Below are 14,532 nucleotides of genomic sequence, written 5' to 3' on the forward strand. Positions count from 1 at the left end.
CACCGGCAGTACTGTGCATTGCATATTGCTATGTGGGGGTAATGTGTTGTGCATAAAAGGAATTATTTTCACATCAGGGCTTCTAAATGTACAGCGTATTCTTTCAGAACACGGACTGGAGTACTTACCGTATTAGAGGCATTTGTAAGATCAGCATCGAAAGGACTCTTTTCAAGACGGAACATTCCCATATTGGAGTCTTCACTCGTAGATCAGCTCAGGTTGTAAAAATGGATGAGGATGACAAATCCCTTAATTAACACTGTTATCTTAGTCTTTATTTTGTCACAATTGTAGTCAAATATATACGTCTATATGACATATATTATATGACATATATAATTTCATTTCTTTACAATAGAGAAACAACATAGAGATGACACACTATTTTGGTTCCTAAGTAGAAGCTCCTTTTAAATAGTGCTATTTTTTTCAATACACTGTTTAAGTCAAGCTCCCACTCCAGTCACATTTTTTGTTTTTCCTTATTGAGTCACATTTATTCACAATGTGTGTTTGTTTTGTCTCTTTATCATTATAATTGGACGTTCTTTGCTGTGTCAATATTTTTTTTCCTCTGCAGTTCAATCTGTTCGTGTTTCCTTCGAAAAAAAAAATCGACTGCCATCTGTTATTGGTCCGTGTGGCCGCCCAGATGGTTCCACCTGCTAAACCATCCAGCGAAGGTATACAGTTATTGGAAACAGTGTCTTTGAAGCTTTACACAGTTAATCCAATCAGCTTGCAGACGGCTTGGCATAAGCGTTTCCCGTTCCTCTGCAGCTGGGTCCTTTGGTGGCCAAGGAGCAGTTTGCGCCTCCGAACACAAGGGATGTCTGACCTTGGCACTGTCCCTGTGCTTCTCTTTGGCCTGCTGCCTTCAAACCTCTGCTCCCGACGCCTGTGTGCAGAACTCTGGCTGGATTCTGAACACTTTTCCCTTCCCAAGCCTCGGGAGTGTTTGTGCCACCACGGGGGATCTCGCCATGAGACCCAGACATTTTCACAGGGATGGACAGGCTTCTCTGTTTTAATTCTTGTGTGAGTTCTACTGTAATTTCAAAGGAGCAGTGTGTGAGATTCTTCTCTGACCCCAGCGTAAAGGCGCTGTCGGAAGCTAGCACAACCGTCTCACAGGTGGGTGAGGGAGAATTGCTAACAGCTAACACAGCTGTCTTCGCAGGCAGCTCGGCGTGCCACTTGTGGAGCCTGCCTTGGTTCTGGTTGCTCGCGTCCGCATTTCCAGCCTCAAGGTCGCATGCTTGGAGCGACGGGATGATGGGCACAGAGCGGGTGCGCAGGGAGGGTGGGAGGAAGGCTGTTCCTTTATCCAAGCGGGTGCAGGGGACCTCGGTCCATCCTTTTCTGGCTGCGAAGTAAGAGAGCGAAGTCCTGCTGAGGAGGGCGCCTACTCTCCCACTGGCCGAATCACACCTTGAGGCAGCAGAAAGAAAAGAAATGAGTGAGAATATAGTCAGTCATACTGTGACCTTTTCTTCCCAGACACTTATTTCCTAAGAGAAATAGAAGACAGAGAGTATTATATCTGGAATATATAGAATATATCAGATTTCTTCCTTTTTATTCCCCTTGTTTCTCTGCACAATTCCACAGAAAAAAATCACTTGTATAAAAAAATTGTTATCATTAGGTATTGCTCTGTCTTAATCTGGTGTAATTATTCATAATCCTTGGCATGTGCAGTTTCTATTGTTGCTGCATGACTGTTTAACTGGAAAAATCCTCTTTCTCATGTCTGCTTTGTTGCAGATTTGAGGCTTTGGCGACACAGCTGCTGGATTCCTGACCATTGGCCTGTGTGCATATGTTGAATAAATGATTAATTTACCTCCATTAACATGTGCATGGTAATAGTTACAGAGCACACCTCACTTGGGAGGCTTTTAAGGTGGGATTTCAGTGGACGGTGCTGCACATATAGAATGCATGTTTGCATGACGGTCCTGATTGGTTTAAATCCCTTCAAAAAAAGACATCATATGAAGCACACACACAATACAGCCGAGCAGGGAGACTCACACAGTGTTGTGGGTTAAGTTTTTATACATGTCAAATGTACTCAAGAGTTAATATTGTTACTAAAGACTCACTTCACATTGAGTATATTCCCTGGCACAGCCTTAGGAGACGGCCAATGTTATTGTCAGCCTTCTGAGACTGTTTGTAGCATAACCAAGTTTAAATAATTGAATTACTTTTCCACTCCTCCCTCGGTATTAGAAGGGCGAATGCAAGCTGGAGGTAAATCCGGCAGATCAAAAACACATCTAAAAATAACTCCCATGGCAAATTTTCCTTCAATTCCATCCGCATCTGGGATGGGTAAATATCAGTTTTGACACAGGATAATGAAACTGACAATATATCTGTGGGGATTTGTTGTCATAAAAATGGAAAACATGGACGGGTTCTTTCATGTTTATTTGCTGTTCTTTGCTCTTTTTCTTCTTCTCCATTTTTTTTTTATTACACCTCCTTCACATCGCACTCTGTGTACCTCCATCTTTTCCCTCCGTTGCACTCTCATCATCTCCACACAATCTTGCTTCTTTCCTCACTCCCCCCCCCCCCCCCCCCTTTCCCTCCCTCTCTCTTTCTTTTCCACCTCCCTGTTTTCCAGAGATGAGAGGATGTATCCATAGCAACAAGGGAGAGGTGGGGGCTGGAGGAAGAGGATGAGGATGAGGAGAGGAAGGGGGCTGTAAGCTTTGTAGCTTGTTGTAGTATGGCTGGTAAGCAGAGAAAATACGTCATTTTAACCCTCCCAAAGTATGGTGAAATTCATGGGACCAATGGATCTGTGAGGGATTAATAAAAAAATAATCAAAACTGTTTAACCAAATAAATCTAATTCTATCCCCAAGAAGAAGATAAACCCTCTAATGCTCCTCCTCCAGACAAGAATGTTCTAGATGCCTACAGCTCACAGATTTTTGTGATTTAAACTATTTCTCTTAAGTGAAGTTTGTTTGTACATAATACTGTGTATGTGTGTGTGCGCTTGTGTTTGGGCACATGAATGAGAGAATGTGTGTGTGTGTGTGTGTGTGTGTGTGTGTGTGTGTGTGTGTGTGTGTGTGTGTGTGTATGGGTGTGTGTAGGTTAAGAGGGAAGCTGTTATGCTCCAGGAGGATCTCAAGCGTTTGAAAGAAATGCTGAGCTCCACGGAGCTTTGTTTAAAAATGTAAATTATGGAAATAGGTCACATAAAGAGTTTGGCAGCTCACAGTGTATCTTACAAGTCACTGTTACGCACAATCAGGCTGGCATGCTAATAGGGACATTGCTCGGCACTTTTAAGTGCCTTGAATGCACCGGGGACACTGCTGCTTTAATGACAGGCGTTTTTGATAACAGTGCCATCGCTCAAGTTGCACACACTGACAGCAAATGAGGCTGTCTCTGAGTCATATGCTAAGTAGGGCTGCATTACTCAAGCTTAAAGATGCTTTCTTCTGCATCTGTAAATAAAACCTAAAATAATTCAATGTTTGCCATGATACCTGTTTAAGAGAAGATGAAAGTGGAGCAACATTCGGTATTTTTGGATACAAACCTAGAAACAAGCAATCGTTGTTATAATGCAGCTTATGCAATGTAATATCACTCCAGATTTAAGGCCTTTCTTTTTAATCTAGCTCTTAGTTTTGAGAAACATTTACTACAGTATCATGTGGATATTTTTTCTCTGTGTTTTTGCCTCCTGTGCATAAGTAAAACTGAGTTTTAGGTCATATATAACTGTAGTGTTGAGAAACACCTTCCATGGTAGAATTTTTTTAAACTCTGTTTCTCTGAGGAGGAACAGAAACCGAGGTTTTGGGGAACACTGACATCATTACCTAAACTTGCGTACGGTAGTTGATAGTCATATGCATTAAGCATGCGCCAAGGATATCTCTATACCAGCATGTTTACATCACCTCAGTTCGGTCAGATTTAATACATAGACTGTATAAATAATGGACGTAGTATTCGTGATGTCACCAATCTGATTCTGAAGCGCTGTTTTGAAGCCGATCGTCAGCAGGAGCCAGATTGGAAATGATGAACTCAACCTAACTTCTGTCAAACCAGTGTGATGTAAAGAGGTGGGCTTTGAGCCTCCTAGCCAACAGCTTTGTGTTCCTGCCTGTCAATCAAGTCAGCTGTGCCTCTCATTGGAAGACTCGTAATCTCAATATCTTCGAAATTGCCGCATTAGAAAAGAACAGTGTGTGCCGATCGAGAAATGAGCTATCCAGACTACACTCATTTTTTGTACCAGGCTGTAAACATGTTTTTTTTTTGCTGTCAGGATCGGCTTTTTTGAAAACGTGTGTATGTGGTTTCAGGTACTTCCGGAGCCAGACTTAAGCTAGCACTTGAGAAACTGCAGGTTTTTTTTAACACTTCAGCATTGGCTTCAAGTTTGCTGCTTGATTTAATTGCATGTTTACAAGTAGACCTAGCTGTTCTACATCATTGTGTTGCTGCTTGGGGGGGCAATAATAATATTACCTCAATTGTTTTTAATTCACCACTCTGTACACAGTTTAAAGAACACTGTTTACAATTGCAGTTCACTCAAGAGGATGCGCAATATGTATGTGCCAGTGTTCTTCAATGGTGTTCGACGTGTTAGGGTTATCACATTATCGCCACCTATTGGTCTGTTATGCTTATGTGAGCATTAACTGTCTCTGCATCGTAGTGGGAATGTGGAAATGTTCATAAACACACACACACACACACACACACACACACACACACACACACACACACACACACACACACACACACACTAAAAATATCTGTACATGTGTGGATGTAGTTTTAGCCTTTCCAAATTGTCATACATTTTAATTTGTTGATTTTTAGCAGTTATTGTTTTCATTGTTTGAATTGCATAGTCTTGCAAATTTATAATAAATAAAGAGTTTCACCGCACACAAGAGGACTGTCAAGTTTGATGATTCCTGGCTTCTACTTTTGCATGAGTTCTCTTGCAAATTTATATCCATTGTTGTCAGTTTCTGAGTCATATGCTGCATTACTGAGGCATCATGATGCGTTCTTCTGCATTTGTAAATACAACTTAGATTGACTCAATGTTTGCAGTGTTTCTTATTTAGGAGAAAATGAACGTGGAGCAGTTTGACATTTAATGAAAATCAACCTCCACAATAAACAATCTTCTTTTTTCTCATATAACATTATCACATCACTCTGAATTAAAGCTCCAGTAAGGAGCTTTAGTTAGTTGAAGTAGAAACAGACTGAAATCAATACTGATGCCACTTCATGGCCTAAAAACGAAAACAAGACCATCAACAAGAAGAGGGACGGTTCCTGTAGAGTAATTTTAGAGGTCTGAAACCCCTTGAGTTACAGCCTTTTTTCACGTTTCATGGCAAAGGTATGAAAAGCTTGGCAGAGAGAGCTGGTTGTGCTCTCACAGTGGAGGGCTTGCGCACAAGGAAGGGTTTGGGTTGTTTTTTTCCTTTGTCTTTTTTTTTGTTTGTTGTGTGAAGCGGGTTGTTTTCGGTGGTTACAAATATGGGTAGTTTTGAGGGAGTTTATGTTTGTTTGTTTGTTCGGTTAGTTTGGGCTGGAGATTTCCGGTAGTCTAGTTATCGGTTTTCTTTTTCATTTAGTGTCTTGTATTTTCCAGGTTAGTTTAGAGTTAGGTGCTGGGAGCGTCGGTCCATTGCACGGCTGGCCCAGCACCTCTCCATCTTTTGTTCCATTTGGCCGGGGTCTCCAGCCCCTTATTTTTTCCCTGATTTGTTTTGATTTCACTGGTTCTTTAGTTTGGGAGGGGATGTCGCTGACAAATAAAGCTTTGGTTTTGATTGGCATCTTTGTGTGGCGTCCCTTCTGTTCTCTTTGTTTGTTACGGTCTCCTTCATCGAGTCTGTGCAACACTGTTGCTTGGACGGCTGTAACAAGCTTTAACAGGCTATCTTTTTAATTTGGCTTTTAATTTGGACTAACAATTTAACCTGACATGTAGATCTATATATGAATTTTCAGCTATAGTTTTTTCATATTTGTTTATAGTTTTGATTGTTTTTAATCAGCTAAGTCCAAGATTTTAATTTCATGTTTAATTATACGTCTTGTGTTTCTATTGGATGTGATTTTGTTCTTATTTTCCATCCTATGCTTTTGGCTTTTCTCTGCATGTTGGTGTTATGACTGTGAGTTAAATGATGAGTATTTTCATTTTGATTATGTATATCATTATCAATGTTATGCTGCTCTGCCTCTCTGGTGTGTAGCTGTTGTCTTGTATGTGTGTTCTCCTCTCTGTGCTGTGCGGCAGCTCTGCTTGTGAATGGACAGGAGTTGATAGTGCTGGATTTATGAATGAGAATGCAGAAGACCGCTTCACCCTGCCTTCTACTTCTACTAAGTAGTTTGTTTGTGTGCCAGAGATCGCGGTGTCAGTTTATTGCAGGAAGAGTGATTGCGAATGTTGTAAACAAAGTATATATTTGGTATATTTAAAAGCAGTCCTTGTAGTGGTAACGGAGAGTTGCCTTTTTAATGTGTCTTCCGTTAAGGAGTTAGGTAAGCTCTTCGTCTTGTCTTTTCTTTTCATTGAGTAAGTTTGTCTGGATCCTTACAGATTTGTTTTGTGTGTTGTTTTGGCATTTACGCTACCCAAAGTTTTGTTTACTCATTTCTCTGTGTTAAAATAACTGAGATTTTGCAGACTACAGAAATTGTTTTGTTGGGTCTTCCTTGGAAATTAGAAAGGATAGGGTCACTTTTATGTGGGGCTCTGGTTCCCCCTAGGCCAGGCATAACATTTGTATCAATGGTGCTACATTAAGTAGAGTTGTATTTGGAAGAAGTTTCAACCGATGTGAAGAAATGCACAACTTAGTTTCTGCACTGATCTGACAAATGTTCCTCTCAAAGAACAAACACGTCAGTCAAGCTACTTTTGATCCGGTGCCAGAGAGGATGATCAGACTGTACTTATGAAATGTGTAAGTTGTTTTAAAAACCCTCAGATAGCCAACTGGTGAGAGGTGGCTCTTGCCAAAAGTCCTCCCTGCTTTCAAAGCCTCCTGAACTAGCGCCAGTGGCTGTGCTTCACTTGTCATAGCCGTGAAAATAGGGCAAGTCACTGTCCTCACTCGACATCAGGAGAACCACGAGGAGAATTCATGATGTGTAAAATTAATCCTGTTCAATTTGTGGTCTTGTTTTAGAAGGCTGTATTCACCCGACATGTTTCCATTTTTGGCTCCTAAATGATGGGGAATCAAATTATTTATTGAATGCATGACCCGTGAAGCTATGAAAAAAATGACGCACGAGAACTATTCAAAATAAAAGCCTGCTGGATGGTGTTGTAATTAGCTTTAAGGCTGTTGTTGCAGTTTTACCCCAATAAAACCATGCATATTAAACCCATTTTCATTCACAGCAACAGCCCAGTGGCAAGAGAAGAGAAGATTACACACAGACACGTATCTTGGACTTCCCCAGCACCATGATACTGCTGAGTGGTTGAGATCAAGTGTGTTTTTCAAATTAATTGTGACAGTCCCAGTTGAAGCAGGGCACAGCAGATCTCATTTATTTCCCCCGGATCAGATTTCATAAGCCAGTTCACGGATTTGAACTGAAAGCGTTTCGGTCATAAACTCATTTCCCCCCCAAATTATCCCTCTGCCACTTCAACTTAACCCCAGTAAGTCCAGGGGTCTGTATCACTGACACGGCTATTTGACCCTCAGTGTAGAGAGAAGCAAAGACAATTTTGTCTGTGAGGATCAAACAAACACTACAAAACTAACACACAAAAAAAAAGACCTTCCAAAAGTATCACCTTCTTATGGACTCTATGTCGGCTGACTCATCCTCCTGCAAGTGTTTGTAGACGCGGCTGCCAGCTCTGGATCCATCGATGAGATTTGTTGTAATTTTGTGTTTGCCTCTGGAGACAGGTGGGGTCCTAAAGTAGTTAGTCTCCCTACGTTGTTGGGCAGGGCTGAGTGAAAGGGAACTGCTCCTGTAACCAGATGGAAAACCAATAGGGGTTAACACACTGCATACATTCAAACAGAATCCCTTAATTCATTCATTCCATCAAATGTATCGTATCTCCTGTGCTCACTCGTGTAAAATAACTGAATAACTGAGATGGATTGACCTTTCTGAGTAGAAAATACTGTCATGCTCCATTTTCAATTTATTCTGTGCACACATTGTTCGAGCATCAGACTGAGCATTCAATTTGATGTTAAGAGTACGGTGAGCATTACATGTAAACACAAACATTATACAATTCTTTATGGGTCAATCAAAGCATGAGAGAGGGAATGCTCTGTGAGGCTGTGAGGCTTGATGCTAGCTTTGGCATTATACTGGCATGACAGCCAGCTCACCTGACGTTAGCAGCAGGTCCTGTCAGTATGATAAACTGGGCTAACTAAGCCTTAGCGACACACAAAGATTGATTGACACTTGTACAGATAAATCAGTGCTGAACTTTGACTCATGGTGCATTAGGGATGTTTTTCTATTGGCTAAAGCAGCAACAGCCTAGCATCAGCATTTCCACTATAGCAATAGACAGGCTTCAAAACTCTGCTTCAGAAACCAATGGGTGACATCAGGGAGACTACGTCCATATTTTATATACTCGTGGGTTAAAATTAGGACAGGGAATGTTCAAAACCAACTCAGGAATCCGAGTTTGAAAAGGTCCCTGTCAAACCGGGACATATAGCCAACCTATTTATTTGTATTTATTTATTTTATTTGTTTATTTATTTATTTTTATTTTATATGCAACAGTGCAAAGACATAAAAGTGCTCAATATTAAACAGAACACAAAGGAAAAGAAAAGGCAGTTTTTGAAAGCAATAATCAAATAGTGGGTACCAGACCCAAGGGAGGAAGCCCCCCCGATTTCTGAAGTGCATGCTATATTATTATGCTAATGTGAGTGTCTAACAGCATAAATGCTTACATGGTTAGCAGGTATTGATGACCAGTTTCACAACTAACCGAGGCTAAATATAAGATCTCAAGCTCAGTGGTTGTTTAAGCTAACATCAGCTAACATCAGTTTGCTACTAGATGCAAACTGTGACAATGCAAGCATACTGCTGACCAGTAGCTTAGTCTGTTATACATAATATAAAAGCACCAACTGTAAGACCTCAAGCTAGTGCTGTTTAAGCTAACATCAGCTAACATCAGTTTGCTACTAGATGCAAACTGTGACAATGCAAGCATACTGCTGACCAGTAGCTTAGTCTGTTATACATAATATAAAAGCACCAACTGTAAGACCTCAAGCTAGTGCTGTTTAAGCTGAATGCTAAACCTGAATGCTGCTGTAGAAAGCTCACAGAATGAATGCTAACACCGTGATATGGCATTGATACTTCAATTTCGTTGTACACATACGATGACAATAAAGAAATATATTCTAAAATTGGATCACGATTGAATCTCGATTAAACAAGTCTACAAACAAAACCAAAGGTTGCTGTGTTTTGTCATAAATACTGAAATTGACATAAAAGACATAAAGCCCCAAACCTAACAAGTTAACAATATATGTTGACAGGTATAATTACAATTTTTGAAGTGTAGCTTGTAGAAAAGGCATGCTAATAACGTCCAATGGCATCTAACAAAATCTAAAACGAAGTTTGATGAGTGTCATTAGTTTTGGTTGTAACATAACTATTTAAGAAAGTACATTGTAACGTCCGAGTGCTTATTAGAAAATCAACGACCAGTAGCCGAAGATTATCTTTTGTAAACCATCATTCATGACAATGTATCCAATATTTGATCAAATATAATCTCAGAACAACAAATTTCAATCCCATTAATGCACAAGAGGATCAAAGACTTAGTAAGTATAATTTATCATTTGTGATGGAATTCAGCAACAAACTGGACACTGGACACAGAAGACTCAGGAGACTCGGATGGCTTACGTTGAAATAGTTTATGTAGAACTTGGCCAAGGAGAACTAACATAACAGTACACAGGCAGGAGAGTGCAGTGCAATGCCAAGTCAGTTCTGACAGACAAATCCTCAGGCACGGTATTTATTCCCTCCGAAGATGACGCTAAAGTTAGATAACTTCTGGAGACAGCAAGTCGGCCATGAAACATAGATAAAGACGGGAGCAGGGGGAGAGACCTTGACTACTACCCTGACACTATCTCGCCCGTAACAGATGACATAGGAATCAAGTTATTCTACTTGACATTGAGACTGAAAGAATAGAATAGTTAAACATTCTTACATACGCATATATAAGATTATGAAAATTCCACGACAATCTGGGCATCAGGAACGACTGAGCTCTGAACCTTTTATGGTTAAAAAAGAAAATGGAACATATGTTAGACACTGCTCACCGTAAACCACCTATTTTTTTTTAGTCTTTTCCTATAACCATGTGTTGATATAAGGGCAGATTTCTTCCACCCATGCACATGAAAACGAACAGTATATATTGATATCCTGCTGCAGTGCATGACTGAAGCAGCAGTCGGTAGAAGTCGTGCTTCCTGCCCCGGCATACTGTTTTTAAAATTGTTCTGTGAACAGTAGGTGGTCGACTTCAAAGCAGATCCCAGCCCATCTGCTACAATAAAGCAATGACATGAAATGTGAATCAAAGTTAGACTGAACTATATTCTAGGCTTCAGTGACTATATCATACAAGAACAAACAAGTCTCGGAGCACATAAGGGAACACGGAGCTGAAACATGTTTTCCTATTTATTTGTAGAAATCAAATAAAGTGCACAGCCCTGTTGTTCCACCTTTGATCACCTGCTACTGTTTATTTTGTGCACAATCGGTCACTTGATTGTGCTAGATTAACTGAACCACAAAAATAACTTGGTACATTTTTTTCTGCTGGGTAAAAATGTTGTTTGTGTTGAAGCACAAATCAGTGACGAACAGTTCATCAGCTTGATTTTTTGGTTCTGGAATAATTTGTCATTGCAGCAATCACAGACTGCAAAAAACAAGTGTGCGAATGAAGTGATGGACTGTGTTTAAATAACCAAGATGTGAAACTTTTTCTTGCTGAACTCTCATTCATTTTAATTCATTCAGTAAAATAAATAATCTAGTAGACAGCTGGTTATTTATTAATAGCTTACTGAAACACAATGTTAAAAAAAATATGTGGCTATTATAATTTCCAAATGTCTGTGGCTGTGGAACAATAAGCATAGCTAATGTAGAAGCCGGTCTTCATTAGCTATTATATCAACTGATGTTACAAGTGAATATGAATAAAGCTGAATTATGTCAGTTTTGTTGACTATTAGCATGCTGATTTCCAATTAGTCTTAACTGAAAGCTGGAAAAATTAAAATAATGTGTTTTTATGAGCACACTCACCAGGCTGGTGTAATTATTCAGTGTTAAATGTTAAAGGTCTGAAGCTGAAAGGCAGCTGCTTATCTCTAAACCCTACAAAAGAAACAAAAAAGTACAACCTCCTGCTGTTTAACAGTAATCCTGGCTGTAATACAAAACATACTTTAATTGTTTCTCTTGGCATATGTTTGGAAAACAGAATGGATTTAAAGAAAGAGTGAAATGAAAAGTGACAAATGACCCAAGCAAAGTTTAAAACAGTATTTCATATGAACTTAGCAAACACACATTCCTCCTGTTGTAGAACTCTCAGCACAGCAAATCTAGTAAATCTGTCCACTCAGCATGTGAAAAACTCATACTCACTGACTCGAATAGGAGCCTATTGATTAGCCTGTGATACTACAATTTCCCCATCGTCCAAACATGACAATGGGTCCTAGTGATTGATCAAATTTCCCAACAACAGAAATGAAATAATGATAGACTGCTGAATGTGTGAGAACATTGACTTGGACTGTGTTTTTTTTTCCTTTTCAGTGATCGCTGGCAAAGTCACTCAGAAATATGCTTGAGGGACACAGAGGAAGCTGTAGTGGTCAGTTAATTCAGACCCTATCAAAAGCAGAAACGATTGCACCAAAGAATGATGGATTTGTTCATTTTCTCCACTGACATGTGTACAACAAGCATTACGCTACATACAGAGCAGGTTAGCATGCCAAGTCAAAAATGCTTGCCTCATGACTCTTGGTCTAAAATAGCCTATGTCAACAACCACTGAATTGATTAGCTTGACATTTGCTACAGGCATTAATGTCAATCTAAGGAGAAAGTCTTGTAAAACTGGTATAGACTGACTTCTCAAAGCCACAAAAAGGTCAACCAGTGTCATCCATTGCCAAATACTTGCAAAATTAGTATCCCCAGCAGCAATGCAATGCAATGATGATGTACTTTATGATTTAATTTAGAAACTAGCAAAAGTAAGCACACTAACATTGCCAAAGGAAGTTGAGGAATATTAAACATGCACAACAAAAACATATTAGCTTTGTCTCAGTGAACATTCTGTCATCTTAGAGTTAGCATTTAGCTGAAAATACTTCTTATCAGAGCTTTAAACCAATAACCCTGATCAGTATTTCAGAATTATTGTGAACTGTAATCTTGCTAAAAATAGCAGTGTTGTAGTACTTGAGCCCTACTCAACAACAGTTCTTGACAGGATGCTTAAAGATGCTTGTAAATTATGTCACTGTTAACAAGCTAACGACAATGTTAGCAATTAAAGTGACTCAATCACTGGGTCCAAGATGCTTGGTTACTTAAAATTCTGATTAATAGCAGGTGAGTTGAAGATATTTTGGAGTTTATCAGACACCTGCAATGATTAATCTGAAGTAGAATCCATGCATCTCCCCTTTTAGAGAGCTGGGTTACGCATTTATGCAAGACGCACAGTGCTGTAACTTTATAGATAATTTTAATCTTCAGACATGCCAATAGGATCAGTCAGAATGTAATGATAATAATATATGCATTTTCTACACATCTAAAAGGTCCTAAAGAGTCAGCCCAGGTTAATACAGAGAATATTTAACAGCCCTCATTGGGGACTTCACTTCTCTGGTGACTCAAGACCAGAGAATTCTAGTCAATCTGTTAACCCCCACTGGATCCGCTTTGTTGCGTTCCGTCTCTGATCCGGCAGGTCGGAACGCAACGGATCAGATACGCAAGACTTCTATTCTTGCCGGATGCCGGAGCACGATGTATCAATTCAGCACAGAGCAGATGGAGCGGAACAGGAAGTCAGGCACCAAAACAAAATTAAAACAACCAGTTAATTTTCAGAATAAAACACTCCGTGTTATCGTTAGATCGTTTTTAACTTAACTATGACAACGCAATGTCATTTAGAGAGGAGGCAGGCCTGGAGTCATCAAGTCAGAGGTTTTCAGAGGCTGATAAAGACAACGTGGATGAGGAGAGGAGGAGGAGGAGAAACCTTGATTCAGTGACTGCCGTGGGAAAACCTTGGTCACATGACTCCAGCTGTCCAGCGTTCTGAAAAAGCAACTGGTGGGTATTGACGGATGTGAGAGCATGGAGCCAGACCGCAGTGGATCGGAGACAGACCAGACACGAATCTGGTGGAAGTCAGGACTTGGAATTGAACACTTAGGACTCAAATCTGACTCAAGGTTCTGTGACTCGACTACTTCACTGCATGATAACATTGCTGCTGTGAGCATCTAAATTAAATCTAAATTAAGCATTTAGCTCACGACACAGCAATGGATTGGTACAGACTAATATCTGTGGCATTGGAACAATAATCATATGGTGTCTAATGTTTATGACTGTTGGTCAGCTTGCTAAATATGACCAAGTCAATGTGAGTATGATAGCATGTGCAAGCTGGCAGTAGCTCAGTCCGTAAGGACTTGGCTTGGGAACCGAAGGGTTGCCGGTTCGAGTCCCAGTATGGACGAAGTTTGGCAAGTGGACTGGTGCTGGTTCACTTGCCTGGGCATTGCAGAGGTGCCCTTGAGCAAGGCACCGAACCCCAACTGCTCTGGATGCGTTGGTTGACGGCAGTACCCTCACTCTGACATCTCTCCCTAAGCATGTTCACTGCATGTGTGCATTGTATGTATATACAATTTTTTTTGTAACATTGTATATATCTAAATTGTACTCTAGCTTTATTTATCTATTTTATTTTACTTATTTTTATTTTTATTTTATTTTATGTTATTTTGTTTTATTTTTGTTTTATTTTTATTTTGTACTTATTTTGTACTTATTGAAACGTTTTTCTTGATTGTACTTATGTCTGGGTTGCTGTAACAACTGAATTTCCCCCCCCGGGGGATCAATAAAGTGATATCTTATCTTATCTTATACCAAAAAAACTGTATGTGTAGCATGTCCAAAAAAAGTGTGAAAAAATTGAATTTCACCCCCTGCGGATCAATAAAGTACCTTTAAAAAAGCTAGCCTTTCAAAGGTACAGGCTGATATACTTCCTGCTGACTGTGCATTTTTTTTGGTTACAGAGCAGGTCACATGTCATTTTTTCCTTTAGTTATTCATGTGATGTCTACATCACTTTAGCTAAACCACAGTTCA

General features: G+C 39.8%; 1 protein-coding gene across 1 annotated transcript in view; it reads right to left on the reverse strand.

The window, feature by feature from the left end:
- Nucleotides 1–256: 256 nt before the first annotated feature.
- Nucleotides 257–14,532, reverse strand: part of nrg3b (neuregulin 3b) — a 554,663-nt gene continuing 540,387 nt past the window's right edge. Inside the window, exons 14-15 of the mRNA XM_034708523.1 lie at nt 7,850–8,032; nt 257–1,434 (exon numbers count right to left, since the gene is read on the reverse strand). Of these exons, the coding sequence (XP_034564414.1) occupies nt 738–1,434; nt 7,850–8,032 (880 nt within the window). The 3' untranslated portion in view covers nt 257–737. The remainder of the gene's footprint in view (nt 1,435–7,849; nt 8,033–14,532) is intronic.

This window comes from Notolabrus celidotus, chromosome 18 (genome assembly GCF_009762535.1).
Source record: "Notolabrus celidotus isolate fNotCel1 chromosome 18, fNotCel1.pri, whole genome shotgun sequence".
NCBI classification, from domain to species: domain Eukaryota; kingdom Metazoa; phylum Chordata; class Actinopteri; order Labriformes; family Labridae; genus Notolabrus; species Notolabrus celidotus.